Genomic DNA, 19,475 nt, shown 5'->3' on the forward strand with positions numbered 1-19,475 from the left:
ATTATCTTTTTGAAAAGGTTTAATTGGTCTTTGAAATGTATGAGATCACCATCTTTCCATTTATAAATTTGACAATACAATCTTTCTAGTGGTTTTCAAACTTTGGCTTTTCTATTTAGAGCATACCTCTTATTAGAATAATCCTTAGCTACATTATGCATGGATTTTCATTGATTGTATTTAATAGTTGAGCCACCATTTCTAGAGTTTTTCTTGCCAATTTTTTTGTAAAAGCCCAAGAACCTTCTAGGATTCACCCCACTAACAAATGGTTTTTTGGGGACACAATTTCTTTCCTTGGGTTTTTGAGGATCTGGTTCAATGACAACATTACCTCCATGCAAACCAATTGAAGATAAAACTTGCTCAATCTTGGTGGTATAGTATCTTTTCTAGCTAATAAGGGATTTAGCTTCCAAGCAAACCCTATGTAAAGATGAATATGCTTTTCAATTATTTTGCAAAGTGCATGAAATGTACAAATGTGAGCATTGGCCAAAGAAATATCTAAAAGTAGCTTAGAGTGTGGGTCTTTAACATGCCTAGAGGAAGCTCTCTTCCAATTGCTTGGATTCAACTCTGTTAGCTAGAGACATGCAATACAAGCAAGGATATCTACAATTGGATCCCTTTGGTACATTATATATACATTTGAGTGCCTTCAAATCCCCAGCTATATGCCATTCCACCTTGTATTTTCCAAATCCCTTGATCACTAGCTATTCTATTCCTTGTTGGCTCTTAATCATATCAAGTATTGATGTTTTATTGAAAACCCAATATAGTACATCAAAATGTGCTACATCTACTTCAAAAGATCCTAACCACTAGATATTTTGTTTAGATTGAACACTAAATGATATTGAATCACTTCATTGTATAGAGTGGATAAAAATGCTCTATTCATCAAGGTAATAGAGACCCTTTCTACTTTGTATACTTTAAAGTCTCACTTTCATCGATCTTAATCACAAACTTGGCTGCTCCTTGTACCTCTTCTAAAGAAAAATCATAGAATCTGATTTGCATATGTTTAAAGGTAAGCAAATCAAGAAAAATATTGTTGAGTTCATTGAAAAGAACCTTTTGTTTCTTGCCCTTGAAGCTAGCCTTGATATAAAAAGGCTCACCCAAAACTTCCATTTGATTGCAATTGAGCTAAAATTTTTGTATATATGCATCCTAACTAATACTAATATTGTCTAAAGTCTTCCATACTAGCTCAATATCCAAAGAATGGTGCTTAATGAAAGAATCCAAGCACTGTCTCTTTGCTATTTTGAAGTTCTTCCTATCAAGAATGTCCTTTGGGACTACATAGGCCAAAAGGTGATAATAAAACAGAGATGCCTTTGAAGCATCTCTCTCAATTGTATTTGATTGAAGAAAATATATGAGCAAGATTGATATTACGAATCAAATAAAATTACAAACAAAAGCCATATTAAGCAGTTCTCAAGCTACTTGAATTCTTTTAATGCAACCAACCCCTTCTCTTTTGAGATTCCTAATGTACTTTAGATATTTTTGTCGATTTTGAATGCCTGAAATAGTTTTCTTTTGTTGATATGCTTTGATATGTTTCTCCAATGACTAGATCTTCTATTGATAATTTTGTAATTCACTACAAGGATTTGGGCCACTAGCGACGCCGATTAGCGACGGCGGATAGCGGCGTTGCTATTGGCGTTGCATTTGCGTAATGGCGATGCCAATAGCGACGCCGCAGGGAAAAAACATGGCCGAAACCCGAGCGCGGTTTTCATTTCTTTTGCTTCGAGTTTTGAGAGCGAGAGCAAGGGAGAGAGCGACCGTCGTGAGAGAAGAAGAGGAAGAAGACTTGCCACCGCCGTTGTTCGTGAAGGAGAGGAGGAGCCTTCATCGCAAAGAGAAGCCACCCCACGCTCGCCATATCTCATTGGTGAGTCTCCCTCTCTCTTTCTTTTGCTTGTTCAAGGTTTAAATCACTCTCTTTTGCTTGTTTAGGAGAGGAAATGAAAGAGAAAGAGAGGGAGAGGGAGAGGGAGAGGGAGAGGGAGAGGGAGAGGGAGAGTCCCTTTTGCTTTTTTAATGTTTAAATCACTTTCTTTTTTGCTTATTTAGGAGAGGAAATGAGAGAGTAAGAGAGAAAGAGAGGGAGAGGGAGAGGGAGAGGGAGAGGGAGAGGGAGAGGGAGGGGGAGAAAATGAGAGAGGGAGAGAAAGAGAAAGAGAGGGGGAGGGAGGGAGAGTGCATTCTCTCTCTTCCTCTCCCTTTTGCTTGTTTAATGTTTAAATCACTTTCTTTTTTGCTTGTTTAGGAGAGGAAATGAGAGAGAAAGAGAGGGAGAGGGAGAGGGAGAGGGAGGGGAAGGAAATGAGAGAGGGAGAGAAAGAAAAAGAGAGGGAGAGTGCATTGTCTCTCTCCCTCTCCCTTTTGTTTGTTTAATGTTTAAATCACTTTATTTTTATTTGTTTAGGAAATGAGAGAGAAAGAGAGATAGAGAGGGAGAGAAAGAGAAAGAGAGGGAGAGGGAGAGGGAGGGGAAGGAAATGAGAGAGGGAGAGAAAGAGAGGGAGAGGGAGAGGGAGAGGGAGAGAAAGAGAAAGAGAAAGAGAGGGAGAGTGCATTCTCTCTCTCCCTCTCCCTTTTGCTTGTTTAATGTTTAAATCACTTTCTTTTTTGCTTGTTTAGGAGAGGAAACGAGAGAGTAAGAGAGAAAGAGAGGGAGAGGGAGAGGGAGAGAAAGAGAATGAGAATGAGAAAGAGAGGGAGAGGGAGAGAAAGAGGGAGGGGGAGGAAATGAGAGAGGAAGAGAAAGAGAAAGAGAGGGAGAAGGAGGGAGAGTGCATTCTCTCTCTCCCTCTCCCTTTTGCTTGTTTAATGTTTAAATCACTTTATTTTTTGCTTATTTAGGAGAGGAAATGAGAGAGAAAGAGAGGGAGAGGGAGAGGGAGGGGAAGGAAATGAGAGAGGGATAGAAAGAGAAAGAGAGGGAGAGTTCATTGTCTCTCTCCCTCTCCCTTTTGCTTGGAGGATGTTTAAATCACTTTATTTTTTGCTTGTTTAGGAAATGAGAGAGAAAGAGAGATAGAGAGGGAGAGGGAGAAAAAGAGAAAGAGAGGGAGAGGGTGAGAGAGAGAGTGCATTCTCTCTCTCACGACGGGTTTGGTTGTTTGTTGTTTGAATCACTTTCTTTTTTGCTTGTTTAGGAGAGGAAATGAGAGAGAAAGAGAGAAAGAGAGAAAGAGAGGGAGAGGGAGAGAGAGGGAGAGAAAGAGAGGGAGAGGGAGGGGAAGGAAATTTAAGATAATAGACTTATCGATAATGGTATGCAATGTGCTTTGCCATGGGCCACGCACATTGGTGACTCTTTAAGATAGCCTAAAAATGGTCAATTCCTTCATAATGTCCAAGTAGGGGATCTAATTGTGATATGCATAATTCATTGTTTTTGTATTAACTTTATAGGCATAACAAATTAGAAATCATGCCAACTAGTCACGGAAGGACTAAAAGAAAATGATACCCTAGCTAATGGGTATTACGGTACTTCATCAAAATGAACCCAAAAGTATTGTTATAGAAGAAGAAACCCTTAAATTGAGTATATGATAATTTCTCTCAGGTCTTATGACTATGAGTAGAATTGATTGAAATAAATTTTATTACTATAGTTATTAAATTTCATAGATGGCGTGCACTAATTTTAATACGCGATCCTAGGACAAAAAAACCACATTTCTAAGATGCTTTTTGTTGAGACTGATTTATTATTAGACTAAGAGATCCTTAATGATGCTCAAAATGGATTACTTATACTCAAAGCCGAGATATAACAAATAATTATCTACCGGGACAAACAAATCCTTGAGCATGATACAAGGCTGAGATATAACATCGGAAAATCTCTCAACTACTATATACAATGCAAGATTTATGGTCAACTTGCAACTTGACGTACATCTCCATAAAGCTATCCATTTAAGCCTTGTTTGTTGTAATGTAGATAAGATGGAAAATGAAGAAGGTCTTATTGTTCAAGACCGCGAGACGTATCTTAATCAGCGTGTCCCATGTCCTTGCTCTCAATGCAAGTTGGCAATTAGACGAAAACGCCGATTGTCTATAGAACACGTACGACGATTTGGCGAGTTTCAATCTGAAATCATTGATCAGGCGATTGTGGATTTTCAACAAATGGTAATTTGAAGTTAATATTAATCATGCATTGTACTCTCAAGCTAATTGAAAACCATACACAATAAGATTGGGTCTTGTTGGCAAATTTTCTATCCAGGGGGGTGATGTCTCGACCCAAGGGGGAGTGCACCCTTTGCGGCCAATTAGAAGAGTTCGTGGACGTGCGATGGATGGATTGCAGGAGCCAATCGACCACTCGCAAGGCCCATCTATACCGTCAATGCCAGAGGAGACAGACAACCTTCCCGACCTACCTACAATCTTGGAGCTTGAGATGGAGGCAATGATCAATGCATTGATTCCCATGGATGTTGAGACATCTGACCCGCTTAGAGAGGAAGCATCCATACCATTATATGATGGGTGCCGAGTATCTCGGTTGAAGACATTGCTTGCACTCTTAAGTGTGCAAGCAAAATACGGTTGGAGCGATACGAGTGTGACTGAGTTATTCACGTACCTTGCACATAGGCTTCATTGATTTTTTTAAAAACAGTATTATTGCAAACATTTGTGTTTTTTCAAGGTGTTTTATGATTTTTTTCAGGTTATTGAAATATCATATATTACCACCTACAAATACTATGCCTGAGTCTCGTGATGATGCACGACATGTTTTACGGAAGCTTGGCATGGACTACAATAACATCCATGCAGTATCAACGACTGCATATTGTTTCGAGAGGAATACGAAACTATGGAGACATGTCCAAAGTGTGGTGCTCACAGGTATTGACAGGACTTGCAAGGGCAAACCATCCCTCAAAAAGTTCTCAGACACTTTCCACTCATCTCCCGCATAAACCACATGTTTCGCACGTCTGCCATAGCAAGCTTGACAAAGTGGCATGTGCAGAATAGGTCCACGGATGGAGTTCAACGAATATCAGCGGATTCACGCGCATGGAGCCACATTGACTCTACCTTCCCAGGCTTTGCGCAAGAGCCAAGGAATCTTCGGCTTGGTCTCGCCATGGATGGTGTGAACCCATTCGGTCTGCGCTCGACTTCTTACAGTGTGTGGCCTATAGTGCTTGTCAACTACAACATCCCTCCATGGCTTTCTACGAAGAAATGACATCTCATCCTTAACTTCCTTGTCCCGGGCCGCTACAAAGTAAAAAATATGGACGTGTATCTTCGTCCATTAGTCGATGAGCTTAAGATTTTGTGGGAGGAGGGGGTCACTGTGCAAGATATGAGCAGGCGCGATGGTCGGCGGTCAGCCAACATTCAAGCCATTCTCATGTGGACGATGCATGACTTTCCGGGATTGGGAGAGTGCTCAGGTGAGCAGACCTTTGTTCTCGCTGGTAATATCTATATTTTATTTCATTCAATCAAGTATTCACTAGGTCGTGGCTTGCCTTACAGGTCTGGTTACCTCAGGTTATCATGCATGTCCATTGTGTGGGCCACAGTTAGACTCCCGAAGGTCACATACCATGAAGAAGATGGTATATCAAGGACACGCCGCTTTCTTACCGGAGGATCATGAACTCAGGGAAGGTTTTCTTGGACGACCTCCAGCACGTATGAACGCTGCAAGCTGGTATGAGCTGAAAATGGTAAACCCGGAATCACATCCAAATGGAATGCGACGATTCTCAGTTTTCTACGAGTTGCCATATTGGACCCACTTACAGGTCAACCACTTGTTGGATCCCATGCATATTTTCAAGAATGTGGGCAGCTTGCTATGGGACCACATCACAGGAAAGAGAGACACTATAGGGTCACGAATGGATTTAAAGGAGGTAGGTAAGATGGAGGCGCTTTGGCTGCAGTCGAGTGCTGAAGGGGGAGTGCAGCTTCCTCGCGCTCCCTGGGTTTTGTCTACCAAAGAAGAGCGCATTGTGAAGCAAGTAATCAAGTCTATCTGCACCCCGACGGGTATGATGCGTTCTCTCAGGTCCGCATTTTCTAAAGATGACCAAATGTCTGGGCTAAAATCCCATGATTGGCATAAGATATGTCAGGTTTGTGAACAGAATGGATTTTAATTAGCGTGGACATTTTGCAATTTGAAAAGTGGCCATTATTCATAATGCTTTCTCATTTGTGACAGTTTGTCCTACCGATCGCGATCGCAGGATGCCTTACTCCAGAAATTCGCGGGGCCATTTACAAGTTGTCGACTTTGGTGTAATGGATCTCACAGAAAGAGATTAAGACGTCCTCTATTGAATCCGCAAGGCGAGGAGCAGTTGAGACGGTCTGTCTCTTTGAGAAATACCTGCCCACTAGCATGCTCACGATACAAGTTCACCTTCTTGTGCATCTTGTGGATGAAGTGGAGATTGCTGGACCTGTCCATACGCGATGGATGTTCTTCTTGGAGCGCTTCATGAAAACCCTGAAAGGCTTTGTGCGACAATGAGCTCGTCCAGAAGGTAGCATGGCGGAAGGTTGGTTGATGTTAGAGGCGTTAGTGCATATCTCACAATGGCTACCAACGGTGGAACCAGACAATGAAATGCTATGGACGCTGAAGGACGATGATAGGCTGACAGGAGATGTGGTGGTTGGAAATGGGGTAGAAAAAAGAATGGATGCCTCAATGGAAGAGAAGGTGAATCACTTTTGTATGTTGCACCATGCCTCCATGGAGACATGGCTCGCCAAGTATCAGATTGCAAGGCAAGATCGTGAGGAAGCGCGAGCTGAATTCCGACGCAGTACGCGTCACCAACCGATTCGATATCCTGAAGGCATGGAGGAGATGCCACGGTTTATGTCAACACGATGGTTGCATGGAGCCTTGACCGCAGCATCTAGCGAAGGGACAGAGGTCTCAATGGAGGAGTGGGAGTTCTCGAGGGGATGTAGTCCAAAGGTAATGAGGGGTTTAGAATGTGTCGTATCTAAATTTACTTGCTACATCTAATTTGAGTGTTTCAATGTACAGTACAAAATATATAGTGCAGCGTGGTCGCGCGGATGGCATTTTCGGGTGGAGTGTATTGACAAAATGCGCTCCACAATGGATTGTGGTGTCATGGCAAGGTTTGAGCAAGAGAGCCGGCGACGAGCAACGGATCCAAACACGGTTGTGGATGAGATGGAGTATTTTGGAAACTTGCAAAGTATTATTATGGTGGATTACCGTAGCTTCTCAATGATACTATTCGATGTGCAGTGGTTCAAAGTGGTACTTGGAGAAGCTGGAGCAATAGTTCGACGAGGTCCATCTGGATTTCTCGAAATAGATTCCAAAAAAAAATGGACGGATTTGTGTGACACCTTTGTGTTGCCGGCCCATTGTGAACAGGTGCAAATAGTCATTTGCTTGCTAATTGTAATACGACATGGTTTATGTCACAATGGTTTGAACTCACTTTGTAAGTGTTTGTGAACAGGTAATCTTCTATCCAAACCCCCGACAACCTCGATGGTGGTATGTTATACCTTCAACTCCTCGAGGTGCAAGAGTATATGATCAAAGCGATGTTCCAGGCATAGATGAAGAAAATATGCAAATAGAGGGGTCGATATTACAAGGGGTGGAGGCCACCACAAGCTTGGAACCCGCATTGGCTAACAATGATGGAAATATAGAAGTCGTAGAACTTTTTGAGAATGAGGCAGACTCGTTCTTTTGTGGTGACATGTCTATTGACCTTCTAGTGTATGCAGAGTTGTGTTAGGAGATTAACATGGGACCATAGAATACTTCATTCTTGGAGAATTGTATTACTCAATTTGTTGTTTAGATCTTCCATAAAGGTAGATAAGATATGCATTTTAAGAGGGATTTTTCAAAAATGATTTATATTACTGTGCTTTGTATAGTTTAAATTGATTATTCTAACATCATTTTTTATCTGTGCAGGTGACATTTTCAGGATGAGTCGAGGGATGAGCGATGAGGAGTTTCAGGACATGATGGCACGCATGTCTCCAGATCAGCTCGCGAGATTCAGAGAGATGGCAACCAAGAGCTATCTCGTTCTTCGTCAGGGCGCTCTGCTAGATCTACTTCAGTGCGATTAGATGCTTCAGCTTTGAGCAGATGATCTCGACGCTCATGACTTGGGCTAGAGGGAGGGACTGCAGGAGGATCAGGGGGGTGTTGCTGTGGAGACACAGACGTGGTGTCTCCGTCTCGTCGTTCAGCTGGAGCTGTGTCACCTCCAGGATTTGTCACACCTGTGCGGACGTCTACTTCAGTTACTCCGGCTTTTGCGTAGCCGTCGGCAGGTGGCACGCCTTTTGGTGGCACTCCTTTTGGTGGCACCCCCTTTGGTGGCACCCCTTTGAGTGGCACTCCGAGAGAGGGTACCCCCGTCGGTACACCAGATGTACAGGGGTCTCCTGGATATGCCCAGGAGCGTGGACGGAGATGGGAGAGGGCCCATCTTAGGCAGACTCCTAGGGGTTATGGATACCTAGTGGATAGTAGGTCAGGAGCCATCATCATGAATGATGAGGGGAGGAGGATGATGGCTCGCATGAGGGAGTTGTGCCAACAAGTTTTTCGGCACAACGTCCTGGATCATTGGAGGAACATACCGGAGGGGAGCAAGGACTACATAGTAGCATCCTTGCACGAGGAGTTTCCGGTGCCAGCCGCAATAGATAGATTCTCTACGGGCTGGATGATGGATTGCATGCGTGCATACATGTCACATAGACGATCCAACGTACGCAAGGCAATCAAGAGTGGAGCTCCAAAGCTCGAGTGGTTAGATGCAGACGACTGGCGCCAACTGAGGGAGGAGGCTACAGATTCACCAGGACGTTGGAGTTAGCAAGCATGAGGTGGCAAGGGCATGAATCGAGGCCGGAGCGGTGCATCATCTTGGGAGTGGCGGCCACAGGACATATTTGGAGGACTTTGTTTCTCTTTTGTTTTGCTTATTTGTTTTTTTGAAATATTCTTTGTACTGACAATCATGTTTCTAACAGTTAGCATTTTGTTTTCTTTGCAGCACTCCATTACAAATCGCGATCCGCAAGGCCTTGAAACTCGATATGTAGAGAGGCACGGTCTCAGGGCATTGATCGACTGATTGTATAGACGCGGCGGCCCTGTAAGTCACTCATCTTTCTTGTCCGTAGTTACCATGAGATATTTGAATGCATTATTGTATGGTGGATTGATATGTTGTTTCTTTTTCTGCAGAATCCGTTTGATGCTCCTTTGCGGCGGGACGAGCTTTCGGGGGACGAGGATTTGTAGCTCGCCCTTGGATCCTTAGAGCTCACACACCTTTAGTTTTTAGTCGCCTGATCTATGTAGATATTTTCTATGTATTAGTGATATCGTTTCATGATTGTACCAATCGCATTTTATGCGATCATGTATTTATTTCATGTATCAGTTTTATGATTTCAGTATACATTCTTTTTGTTTGCAAGCGCTTTGTATGCAGCAGTGCAGAAACTATTTTGTATGGCTCTCATACAACACACAGCAAGCTGTCCTGCCACAATTTTTTTTTCTCTATTACCGTCGCTATTTGCGTCGCAAATTTACTGCTCGCGTCGCTATTCGCGTAGTATGAGCGTCGCAAATTCTCTGGTTGCGTCGCTATATGCGTCGGTATTTGCGTCGCATTTGCGACGCATATAGCGACGCAAATAGTGACACATATAGCGACGATTCTATGGCGTCGTCAATAACGACGCTTTTTGCGACAACGGGGGCAAATTTTGTTGTTTGTATTTTCGTCGCTTTAAACGTCGGTATAAGGTCTATATCTTGTAGTGATTTTTGCAATGACTCATCTCTTTGTTGTGTTAATAAGTGATTCTTCAATCTAAGAGCACCCTTCTCTACAACAAGATCAAGTGTATAGACTAAAATCCATTGTAACCAATACCAATAAACCTTATCAATGAGGATTTGTTGTAGAAAGGAGGTGTGCTATTTTTTATGGGATCTTTGGGATATAATCTTCTATCCAACCAATGATCAAGCTTCTTTTTTCCTTCAAATCTGAGCCCATGTTTCATGGACCCCAAAATAGTGTTGGGTTTTGTCATTTTCTTAGTTTTTTCATATTCACTCTCTAGTTCAATGCAAAGATGATAAATATATATTTTACTAGCACTACAAATATAATGGGATGATTTATTCATAGCCAAGAATGTGATTTGAAGATTTGTATGGAAAAAACTATGTGAATTCAAAGAAGAAGAAGAATGAGAAAGAAACTACTAAGAATCAAGATAAAAATGAACAACAAGAATGGAGGGAGGTAATGAAAAGTTTAAAAATTTTCAAATCGAATATTCATTTTCACTTTTATGAAGAGAAGGTTGGATCCTTATTGGAGCAATCATTGCCACCTTTATAAACACCTAGATTTCTAAAATGATGTAAGCTATGAGAATGATATGATAGTGACTTTTTAACGATTTTAGATATGTTTGTTTATCAAAAAATAAATAAAAAACAAAATATTTTATTTCTCCTCAAATATATTCTCTCCATAGGATCTATTACATTTTTTGAGACATAAAAAAACCCCTAATGAGGGAAAATAAGTGCAACTTTGAAATAAAAATTATTTAGAAAATAAATATTTTTTATTTTATAAATGGGTGGGAATATTACTTCTTCTACCACAAGCTTTTTTCTCCACCCCCTAACAAACATCATATCAACCATCCCACCATAGCTACCACCATCTCTTTATGTCCTTCACCAAATCCTTCTTACCCTCAACCCTCATAGCTCTATTTTACCTACCCACTACTCATATATTCATCCCATTTTCTCACCCTCACCATCATAACCATGATCACAAACCTCTTTACCCACCCGTATCTTTGTATCATCTCCTCCCATGTAACTCTTTGTCACATCAACTTGTCACATAAACCCTTTCACGTATCACCTCTTCATCACATAGACACTTCAACATATCAACTCTTCAACACATGAACCTCAACTTGTCATTACAACAACTCTTCGTCACATCAACTTATCACATAAATTATTTGACATATCAACTCTTCATCAAATCAACTTGTTGTCACATAAACACTTCAACCTATCAACTCCTCGATACATGAACCTCAACTTGCCATGACATGCTTTAATTCTTAGTCCTTCTTCACATAAAACTCTTTGACACATTGACTCTTTGTCACATAAACCCTTTAGCTCTTTGTCACATGAATTATTCATCCATATATAGTTTGGCAAATAGAAACTATTCATCACATGAATTGTCACATGAGACCATAAGCCCACCACATCGTCACCCAATCAATAGCCATTGCATATACACTTAGAGGAATCATTTGAATCCCTAGGCTACTCAAAATGAACCATCGATCAATAAGGGAAAAAACATTAATCTTGCAAGAGTCTCATAAGATTACTCAAGGAAGCTACATCATGATTAGACCTTGAAGTGTTGGCCAACAAACCTTCATCTCTAATGGTGTGTGAAGGACCTAACTCTACTCTTCTTCAATTGTACATCCAATTGGGTATGACTTGAGCACTCTCTAGGATCAATGCTCTCCACAAATATCCATAAACTTAATTGGTCTTGGCTCGGGGAATTCACTGTATGTATACCCTCTATATCACATGTATTCAAAGCCTATTTATAAATATCCTTATCTGTGAATCTTTCCTTAATAAAATATAACCCTTTTATATTCAATTTGTAAGTAACCCCTTTATATGGGACCCTTCTATAAGTAAAAAATGTGTAAAAATGGTATTTTAAAAATCCCTTACCCACGTGATAATACATATATTTATGATTGACCTCTCCAGGGTTCTTGGCAAGGCTAAAAAATTGATTGGGCAAGGACACTTCACCTTAAGTCTCTTCTAGCAGTAAATTTGAAAAAGACCTTAACTTTGTATATAAGGTTCATAACACAAGGCCACAAACCTAGAGTATTGAAGGTGAATACTTCAAGCTACAACTAGTTGCAAGGATACCCAATTGACAAAACAAGAATTAGCCACTTGTAATAGTGCAAGTGTGTAAGAGTAGCCCTTAGAGCACACATAGGTACTTGTCCTAGTAGACATTTCTTAGACCCACCCACTTTCCCTTAGGAAATTCCCAGTGATAGCTAAGTTTAAGTAATTTTCTCACCTAGTAGGCACATAGTACTGCATGTATCACGACCACCACATGAGACACCCTAGGCATACTACACTTAAGAGCTACACAACCAACTCTTGTTGTCATGTGAAAATTAAAAAACAAATTGAGAATTTCAAATTTCTTACTTGATAATGGAATAATTACCTTAGCAGATTTTTTTAGAAAATGAAAAATTATATCTTCTTCTCCATCCCATCTCATTCTCACTATAACTGCTTTAAATTAATCTATTGTTCAATGAGTGGTAGGCTAGTCCATTGCGTTTCATGCATGTAAGTAGGCTATGTGAGAGGTAGCAATGGACTAAGTGTATTGTGCCCTTGAAATAACAAGGGTTGTGTCTAATGCTCCCAAACATTGAGCTCATGAAGTGCAGCACCTCTACTCTAGCAAGCCATGTCAAATATTTTTTGTTATTAGTATAATTATTTGTTTGAGACTAAATTATAGGTACTTACAATTTTTATAACCAAGATTTTTGGAAAGTCAATATTTTATACCCTTTTCTTTAACTTTTGGATATATTTTTCAAAACTTTTCATTTTATTTTACACTAAACCTCAATTTATCATAAATAATATCCTATTTTTGCTACTTCGCTTAATGCCTAGGAGACATCAAAATCAAATTTTCACTTAAAATATATCCAAGTTGTATTAAGAAGTAAATAAGTACTTACAATCAAAGGTGGGACACCACCTTAACAACCCTTTGACTAGTTATAGCAAACAAGTGGAAGAAAAGTATCAAATTAGTTACTATTATGTTAAGAAATTGTGATAGAATGAAGAAATGTATCAAATCAGTTTAGTGCGTTAAGAAATCATCATAGAAGGTAGATTTATCTTTGGATGAATAATAATGATAGAGTCATTCTATACATACGTTTTCTTCTATATGCCATTAGTCTTTCCCCTTTAATGCATGCAATCCTTGTTTGGCTACCCCCAAATGTGAAAGGTTTCCTTCAAAATTTGGAGAAGCTAGAGTTCACAATGCAAAGATTTAGTTAAGAGCATAAGGGATTAAGAAATTGTGATAGAATGAAGAAAAGTATCAAATCAGTCTAGTGTGTTAAGAAATCATCATAGAAGGTAGATTTATCTTTGGATGAATAATAATGATAGAGTCATTCTATACATAAGTTTTCTTCTATATTCCATTAGTATTTCCCCTTTGATGCATGCAATCCTTGTTAGGCTACCCCCAAATGTGAAAGGTTTCCTTCAAAATTTGGAGAAGCTAGAGTTCACAATGCAAAGATTTAGTTAAGAGGATAAGGAAAGTGCATACATATGCCCACATCCCATTTTTTCTCACAACTTTGGTGGGAAATAACTAAAGGGCAAGAAAAGTTATGTCCAAATTGGGATAAAAGAAAGTACATTGCATACTGATTTGGATAAAAGAAGGTACATTGCTTTTACTGATGATCTAGATATCTGTATGGCCTATAGTAACCATTTATCTTTAATAGTGGGGGGAAAAGATTGCCTTTTGAGAATGCGTGAACCTATGGCTAGCTTTTAGAGGAGTCCCCCAATCAAGAAGGATCTATAGCTAAATAGACCATTCTTTAAAGAAGAGTTAGAGTTTTCCCTCTTCAAATGAAGAGGGAAAAAGCTCTTAGTCTAGATGGCCTACTTGCTGAAAATTTTTGAGAGATCTGGGATTTTTATGGAGCTGATGTAGCAAGGATGGCCAATCATTATTGGATTACTAGAGCGATGTTGAAGGAAGTGGATTTGAGATGTTTATGGAGCTAATATAGCAAAGATGGTTGATTATTATTGGATTACTAGAGTAGTGTTGAAGTGAATTTGGGTCTAATCAAGCTCTTTCCAAAGTCATTGGATATAGGAGGAATGTCATAATTGAGGCCTCTGACTTTGTTGAACCTCTCCTATAAGATCATAAGAGATCTTCCTCTACCTAGAAAGATGATTTTGTGCTAGAATTTCTACTAATGAAAACTCTAATATCATTGTTATAGAAAAATGCTTAATGGATGCACTACTCCCCACTTATGATAAAACCCCTTTCTCTTAGGTTGTCTAATTAGCCAATATAAATCTGAGATAGTAATCTTTAGTTGGGATCATCAACATGATCGATTAGATAAATACAACTTCAACTTCATTTATCACAGGAAGGTGTATTACTATCTTGGTTGTTTTGAAGATGTAGCAATCTCTAGCAAGAAATAATTTAACCAGCTCAAAGAATTTTTGGATAAGAAGCTAGTGGCCTATTCTTAGATAGTGTATAGCTTCAACAATCAGCCTAGTCATAGAGGCCATTCTAGTATTCAGGAAGGTTGTTGATCACCTTAGAAAAAGAACTCAATGCATTCTTGTGGGCAAGAGATGGTAAGCAAGGTGGCACTATATTGGGTGAAAGGTAATCACATTAGAGTAAGGGTGAGGTGGCCTCGAGCAAGAAAAGTTGTAGAAGATGGTAGAAAAGTTGTAGGAGATGGTACCAAAGACATGTTCTCTTTGGTACCAATCCCCATCTAGACTAGAGGAGGAGATTTTCAAAAGCTACTAAAATACCTCCCTAAAGTAGCACGATTAGGGTCTAATAGGATGCATGGACTTAATAAATTGAGTCTTCACCAAGTCTAATTCATACCAAAGCATCATCTCCCAAACCAAAAGAGTGGAACTTGAGGATCTATAACCTTCTAAGGTGATGTCCTAAAAAATATGGCTCTAAGTAATTTGGAAACACTACACATCTACTACGAGGGGGGAGGTGCAGTGCAAAGTAATGTGATAAAGCTAAATGTGAAACTAGGCCGAAATTTTTTAAAATTTTGCAACATTTAGCTAATCTTTATTGAACTAGTAGACAAAAAGTGCATTAAGCATATCCTTTTGTTCATGTGCTAATGGCAAGGCACTAACCCACTATGCCCCCCTAAAGAGACCACATGGTAGTCTCTCAAGCATGAAATTTAACCAACACTCATAGTGATGGCATAGAAAATGAAGACGATCATGACAAAATTGGAAAATGAATTTGAGGATGAGACTCTTTAGAAGAGAACCATGATGAGACTAATGATTCTAAAATATCGTGCCTGGTGTGGCTCCAATCGTCAAAAACCTACATGATATCAATGACATAAGTAATGAAGGCTAAAGATTGGAGAAGATATTTGAGATAATGCCCATAATTCTATACTAAATGAAAACAAGCATTTTGACATAAAATAGAACCATAATTATGGACACTCACTCTAAATATTATTTTGTTGAATTTCCTATATACTTAACTTCCACATTTAAAGATGCAACAATATTAGAAATTAGAAGCTTTCAAATAAAATGGCACATGAAATCATCACATGTTGTGATTTAGGTATAAGCATCTACAACCATGTGCGACATTGGCATACACACATGCACATAGACACATACAGATGTCTATAGATATGTATGTATATACAAACATGGATTCACTTCTTACACACTTTGGAGAAGGGTTATAGTCAACCTTAATATCCACATTTAGTTTCTCAATAATGAGAACAATGTTTTCATTGGTCAAACCTTACATCACATCTTCTTAAATTTACCTAGATAAGCCCCACCATCCACATGTTTCTTTTGTGAATTCTTCACATCCTGATCATTAAACAACATCCAGCTCATGTGAGTTAATGACTATGCCTAATCCATATAGATATTAGCTTTCGAGTTAGAGTTCGACCAGGCGACAAATGTCTACAAAGTCTCAATTAATCAACTCAATTAATCAACATCATTCTCTAACCTTCAGTAGCACCAACCTTGCAAGTCATGCACTTGAAAGGCCTATCAAGCCTATCATCTATCACCTAAGAATAAACATTATTAACTTTAGGCCTGATGTCAAAGATCGAAGAAGTCTAAACCAATCAATATAGTTGTCTAGAAGTTAGCAGCACCAACTTTGCAAGTCATGCACTTAAAAGGCCTATATCTACATAGTCATCTATTAACTAACAATGGGGACATTATTGACTTTAGAAAGAATGGCACACCCCCATGGGGATTCCATGTGTTACAAAGTGTTGTGACAAATTAGAATAAGATTCTCTACACTAGGGCTTGCACAACTTTGCAAAAATAAATTTTGTCCTATTTTTTATTGTTTCATGTACAAACATTTGGTTAAAGATGAACCTCACATGTAGAAACTTTACTATGGGGTGTGCCCTTCTAGTTTGGATTGAGAAACTAGGCATACAAATAGATTTCAAGGGAAAAATCATAAGTAAGTTTTAGAGTGGGTCTTAATCATCCACACAATTGTTTTGCACTTGTGTAATGGGAAATTAGAGTGTCATTTACAAGTAGAACCTTACATTTTCGTATAGGACTAATTTATGAAGCTCCGGAACAACCAAACTTCACTTCAACTTCTAAACAATTTGAACCCGAGTCCTTACGAGAATACTTGAGAACCAAACTCAATAGAGACGATAAGGCGTCGAATTCAAGAGAATAGATGAGGAACCTGCCGGTGAGAGTTAAATTAAATTATACCCAGATCCTTATAGTTAAATTCACGTCCTTCAAATCCAAAATTCGGGTGCCTAGATGCTTATAAGAAGAAGCAAAGAAGAGATGCAGTGGGGCTCGTAACATACTTTACCAAAGCTGTATGACAGACAGGATGAGAGGAGTGTACTCTATGTCTGCAACGTGAAGAACTGATGTTGAATGTTAGTAGGACTTCCTTGGCTTTTGTTGATGGAAGCTTACATAAACTTTTCTTTTTGAAATGATAACTGCGATTATACAGGAAGCAGCAGGGTGAGAGAATCGAGGACATTATTTTCACCTACAGAAAAAGAAAGGGGAGAAAAAGAGAAAAAAATAACCAAAAGATGATGGGCGTGTGTGCGCTGTGCAGCTGCGCCGCGGCAGCTCCTTTGACGTGACCATGAAAGCTCACAGGCATGGACAATATGGGACGAGGACATGTCGGTCGGTCACAGAAAGAATGGGAGGCCGAGGAGGAGGGTGGCTGACGTGGCGAGGCAGGCGATAGCCGGTGGCAGAGGAGCTGGCGGGCGGGAGGTGGCGGCGTTGCGGGCGGACAGGGAGGAGCGGGTGCTGCCAGCGAGGCCGTCGCACGTGCGCAGCTGCTGGGAGAGGAGGCCGGCGGCGGCGCTGACGCAGAGGCCGGGGTTGCCGTGGACGTCGAGGCGGTCGCCGAGACGCTGGACGAAGGCCGGCGAGAAGGGCAGAGGCCCCGCCAGGAAGTTCTCGCTGAGGTTGAGGTAGCTGAGCTGGTGCATGGTCTCCAGGGAAGCCGGGACACCCCCTGCCAGCTTGTTGTTGCTCAGGTTGACGACGCTGAGGTTGGTGAGGCCCGCTAGGCCCGGCGGGATGCCGCCGGTAAAGAAGGCGTCCGACAGGCTCAGCTCCCGGAGCTGCGTCCAGCCGGACATAAACCCCGGCAGGGGCCCGTGCAGTGGGTTGCCGTCCATGAGAAAGTATTCCAGGCTGTGTAGGCCCGCGAAGGAGGGCGGGAGGGGACCCGTGAGGCCGTTCTGGGCCAGCGCCAGGAACTGCAGGTTGGGCAAGCCGCCCAGCTGCGACGGTATCCGGCCCTTCAGCTGGTTGGAGCTCAGGTCCAGCTTCTGCAGGGCTTTGAGCCCTCCCAGCGAGGGTGGTATAGTCCCCTCCAGCAGGTTCCCGCTCAGGTCCATGATGGAGAGGCTCCCCAGACCGCCCATGTCAGCCGGAATAGCTCCCGTAAGCACGTTGTAGCTGAGATCCAGGTGCTGTAGGGCCTTCAGCCCGCCCAGTGCCGCCGGTATCCCGCCTTCCAGATTGTTCTGCGACAGGCTCAGCACCTGCAGGCCCCGCAGCCGCCCCAGCGCCGCCGGGATGGCCCCCACCAGGGCCTTGTTGGACCGCAGACTCAGCTCCTGCAGGGACCCCGCCAGGCCCCCCAGCTCCGCCGGGAGCGTCGTCCGCTGGCTCATGATACACTCCGACACCAGCAGGGTCCGCAGGTACGGCAGCTGCGCAATGGCGGCCGGGATGGTGGCCCCCAGCTTGCAGCTCGGCGCCGTCATGCTGCCGCCGCCGAACTGCAGGCGCGTCACATGCATGAGCTTGTCTGGCCCCTGCTCGCAATGCATGCCTGGCACCAGATCCTGCGTGCATGGGCGCGGGTGGAGCGTCTGCCAGTTCGATCCCCCCTCCACGAAGGACTCTATCACTTGGAAGAGAGCTTCCAGCTCTGCAGCATTCATGGCGGCCGAATTAGACGAAGATGCAGCTGACCCAGATGAAGAAGGAGGAGGAGGAGGCGGTGGCGGCGTCTTTGATAGCACCATCGGAGCTAGCGGTGGTGGCTCATGCTTGCTGGCGCACTCGCACTTGAGAGGAGCTTCTAACAGGAGCTGGTTGACCAGAACAAGAAGGTGAAGAAGAGGAACAAGAAGACGTGGTAAAACCAGCAGACAAGGGCTAGAATTCCCTGCTGCGCACAGTCTTTGGACCTGCATGGCGTTCAATGTGATTTGCAGGGAGAAGAACCTGAAAGAAGCGAAGCCACTTGCGCATGGACAGAAGCACAAGAGATGTCTGATAGCATCTACACGTGGGGGGCAGGTGCACAGAGAGAGAGAGAGAGAGAGAGAGAGAGAGGATAAAAAATAATGTGTGCGTCTGCTGCTTAAGGGTCTTTTCTTGTTCCTTGTGCATGGGCTCCCTATACTAAAGGGAGATGCAAGAAAAAGTGTAACAACATTGGCTCTAACGGGTTATGTGATATAAAAAGTCCCACCCCAAGTTTGTTCTTGTTGCCCTATTATCAGAACACGCTGATCAAATCTTCTTGTCGAAAGTAGGAATGTAGGGTGGAACACAATTGTGTTCCTTATTGAGTAACACGATTATGTTCGCTATTTCATAACATCTACTTTGAGTTCTTCACCCCTATTTCATAACATGTACTTCAAGATCTTCACAAGTCCTATGATGCCTCCATTGACATTATTCAGAGAGGTCTTAAAGCATTCAAGAGTAATACAATGAGCACATAAAACATTACTGCACATGAACCACCCGAGAGCCAAATACACTTCTCTAAGGAGATATTTGTCATACATTTTCTACAATGGGTGCAATCAATGTTTGACACCATGTTTTGAAGGTGAATTGTGCACCCACCACCCTAGCTCATTGGTAGAAGACACAA

At 41.7% G+C, this 19,475-nt stretch overlaps 1 protein-coding gene across 1 annotated transcript; it reads right to left on the bottom strand.

Moving 5' to 3' along the window:
- Positions 1 to 17,016: 17,016 nt before the first annotated feature.
- On the bottom strand, positions 17,017 to 19,032 carry LOC148037866 (uncharacterized). The gene has a single exon (XM_087676824.1). The coding sequence runs from the start codon at positions 18,778 to 18,780 to the stop codon at positions 17,251 to 17,253; it is 1,530 nt and encodes a 509-aa protein (XP_087532950.1). The 5' UTR covers positions 18,781 to 19,032; the 3' UTR covers positions 17,017 to 17,250.
- Between the last annotated feature and the right edge of the window lie 443 nt (positions 19,033 to 19,475).

This window comes from Lygodium microphyllum, chromosome 4 (assembly GCF_053477565.2).
Source record: "Lygodium microphyllum isolate KBCC chromosome 4, Lygodium_microphyllum_v1.1.10, whole genome shotgun sequence".
Taxonomy (NCBI): domain Eukaryota; kingdom Viridiplantae; phylum Streptophyta; class Polypodiopsida; order Schizaeales; family Lygodiaceae; genus Lygodium; species Lygodium microphyllum.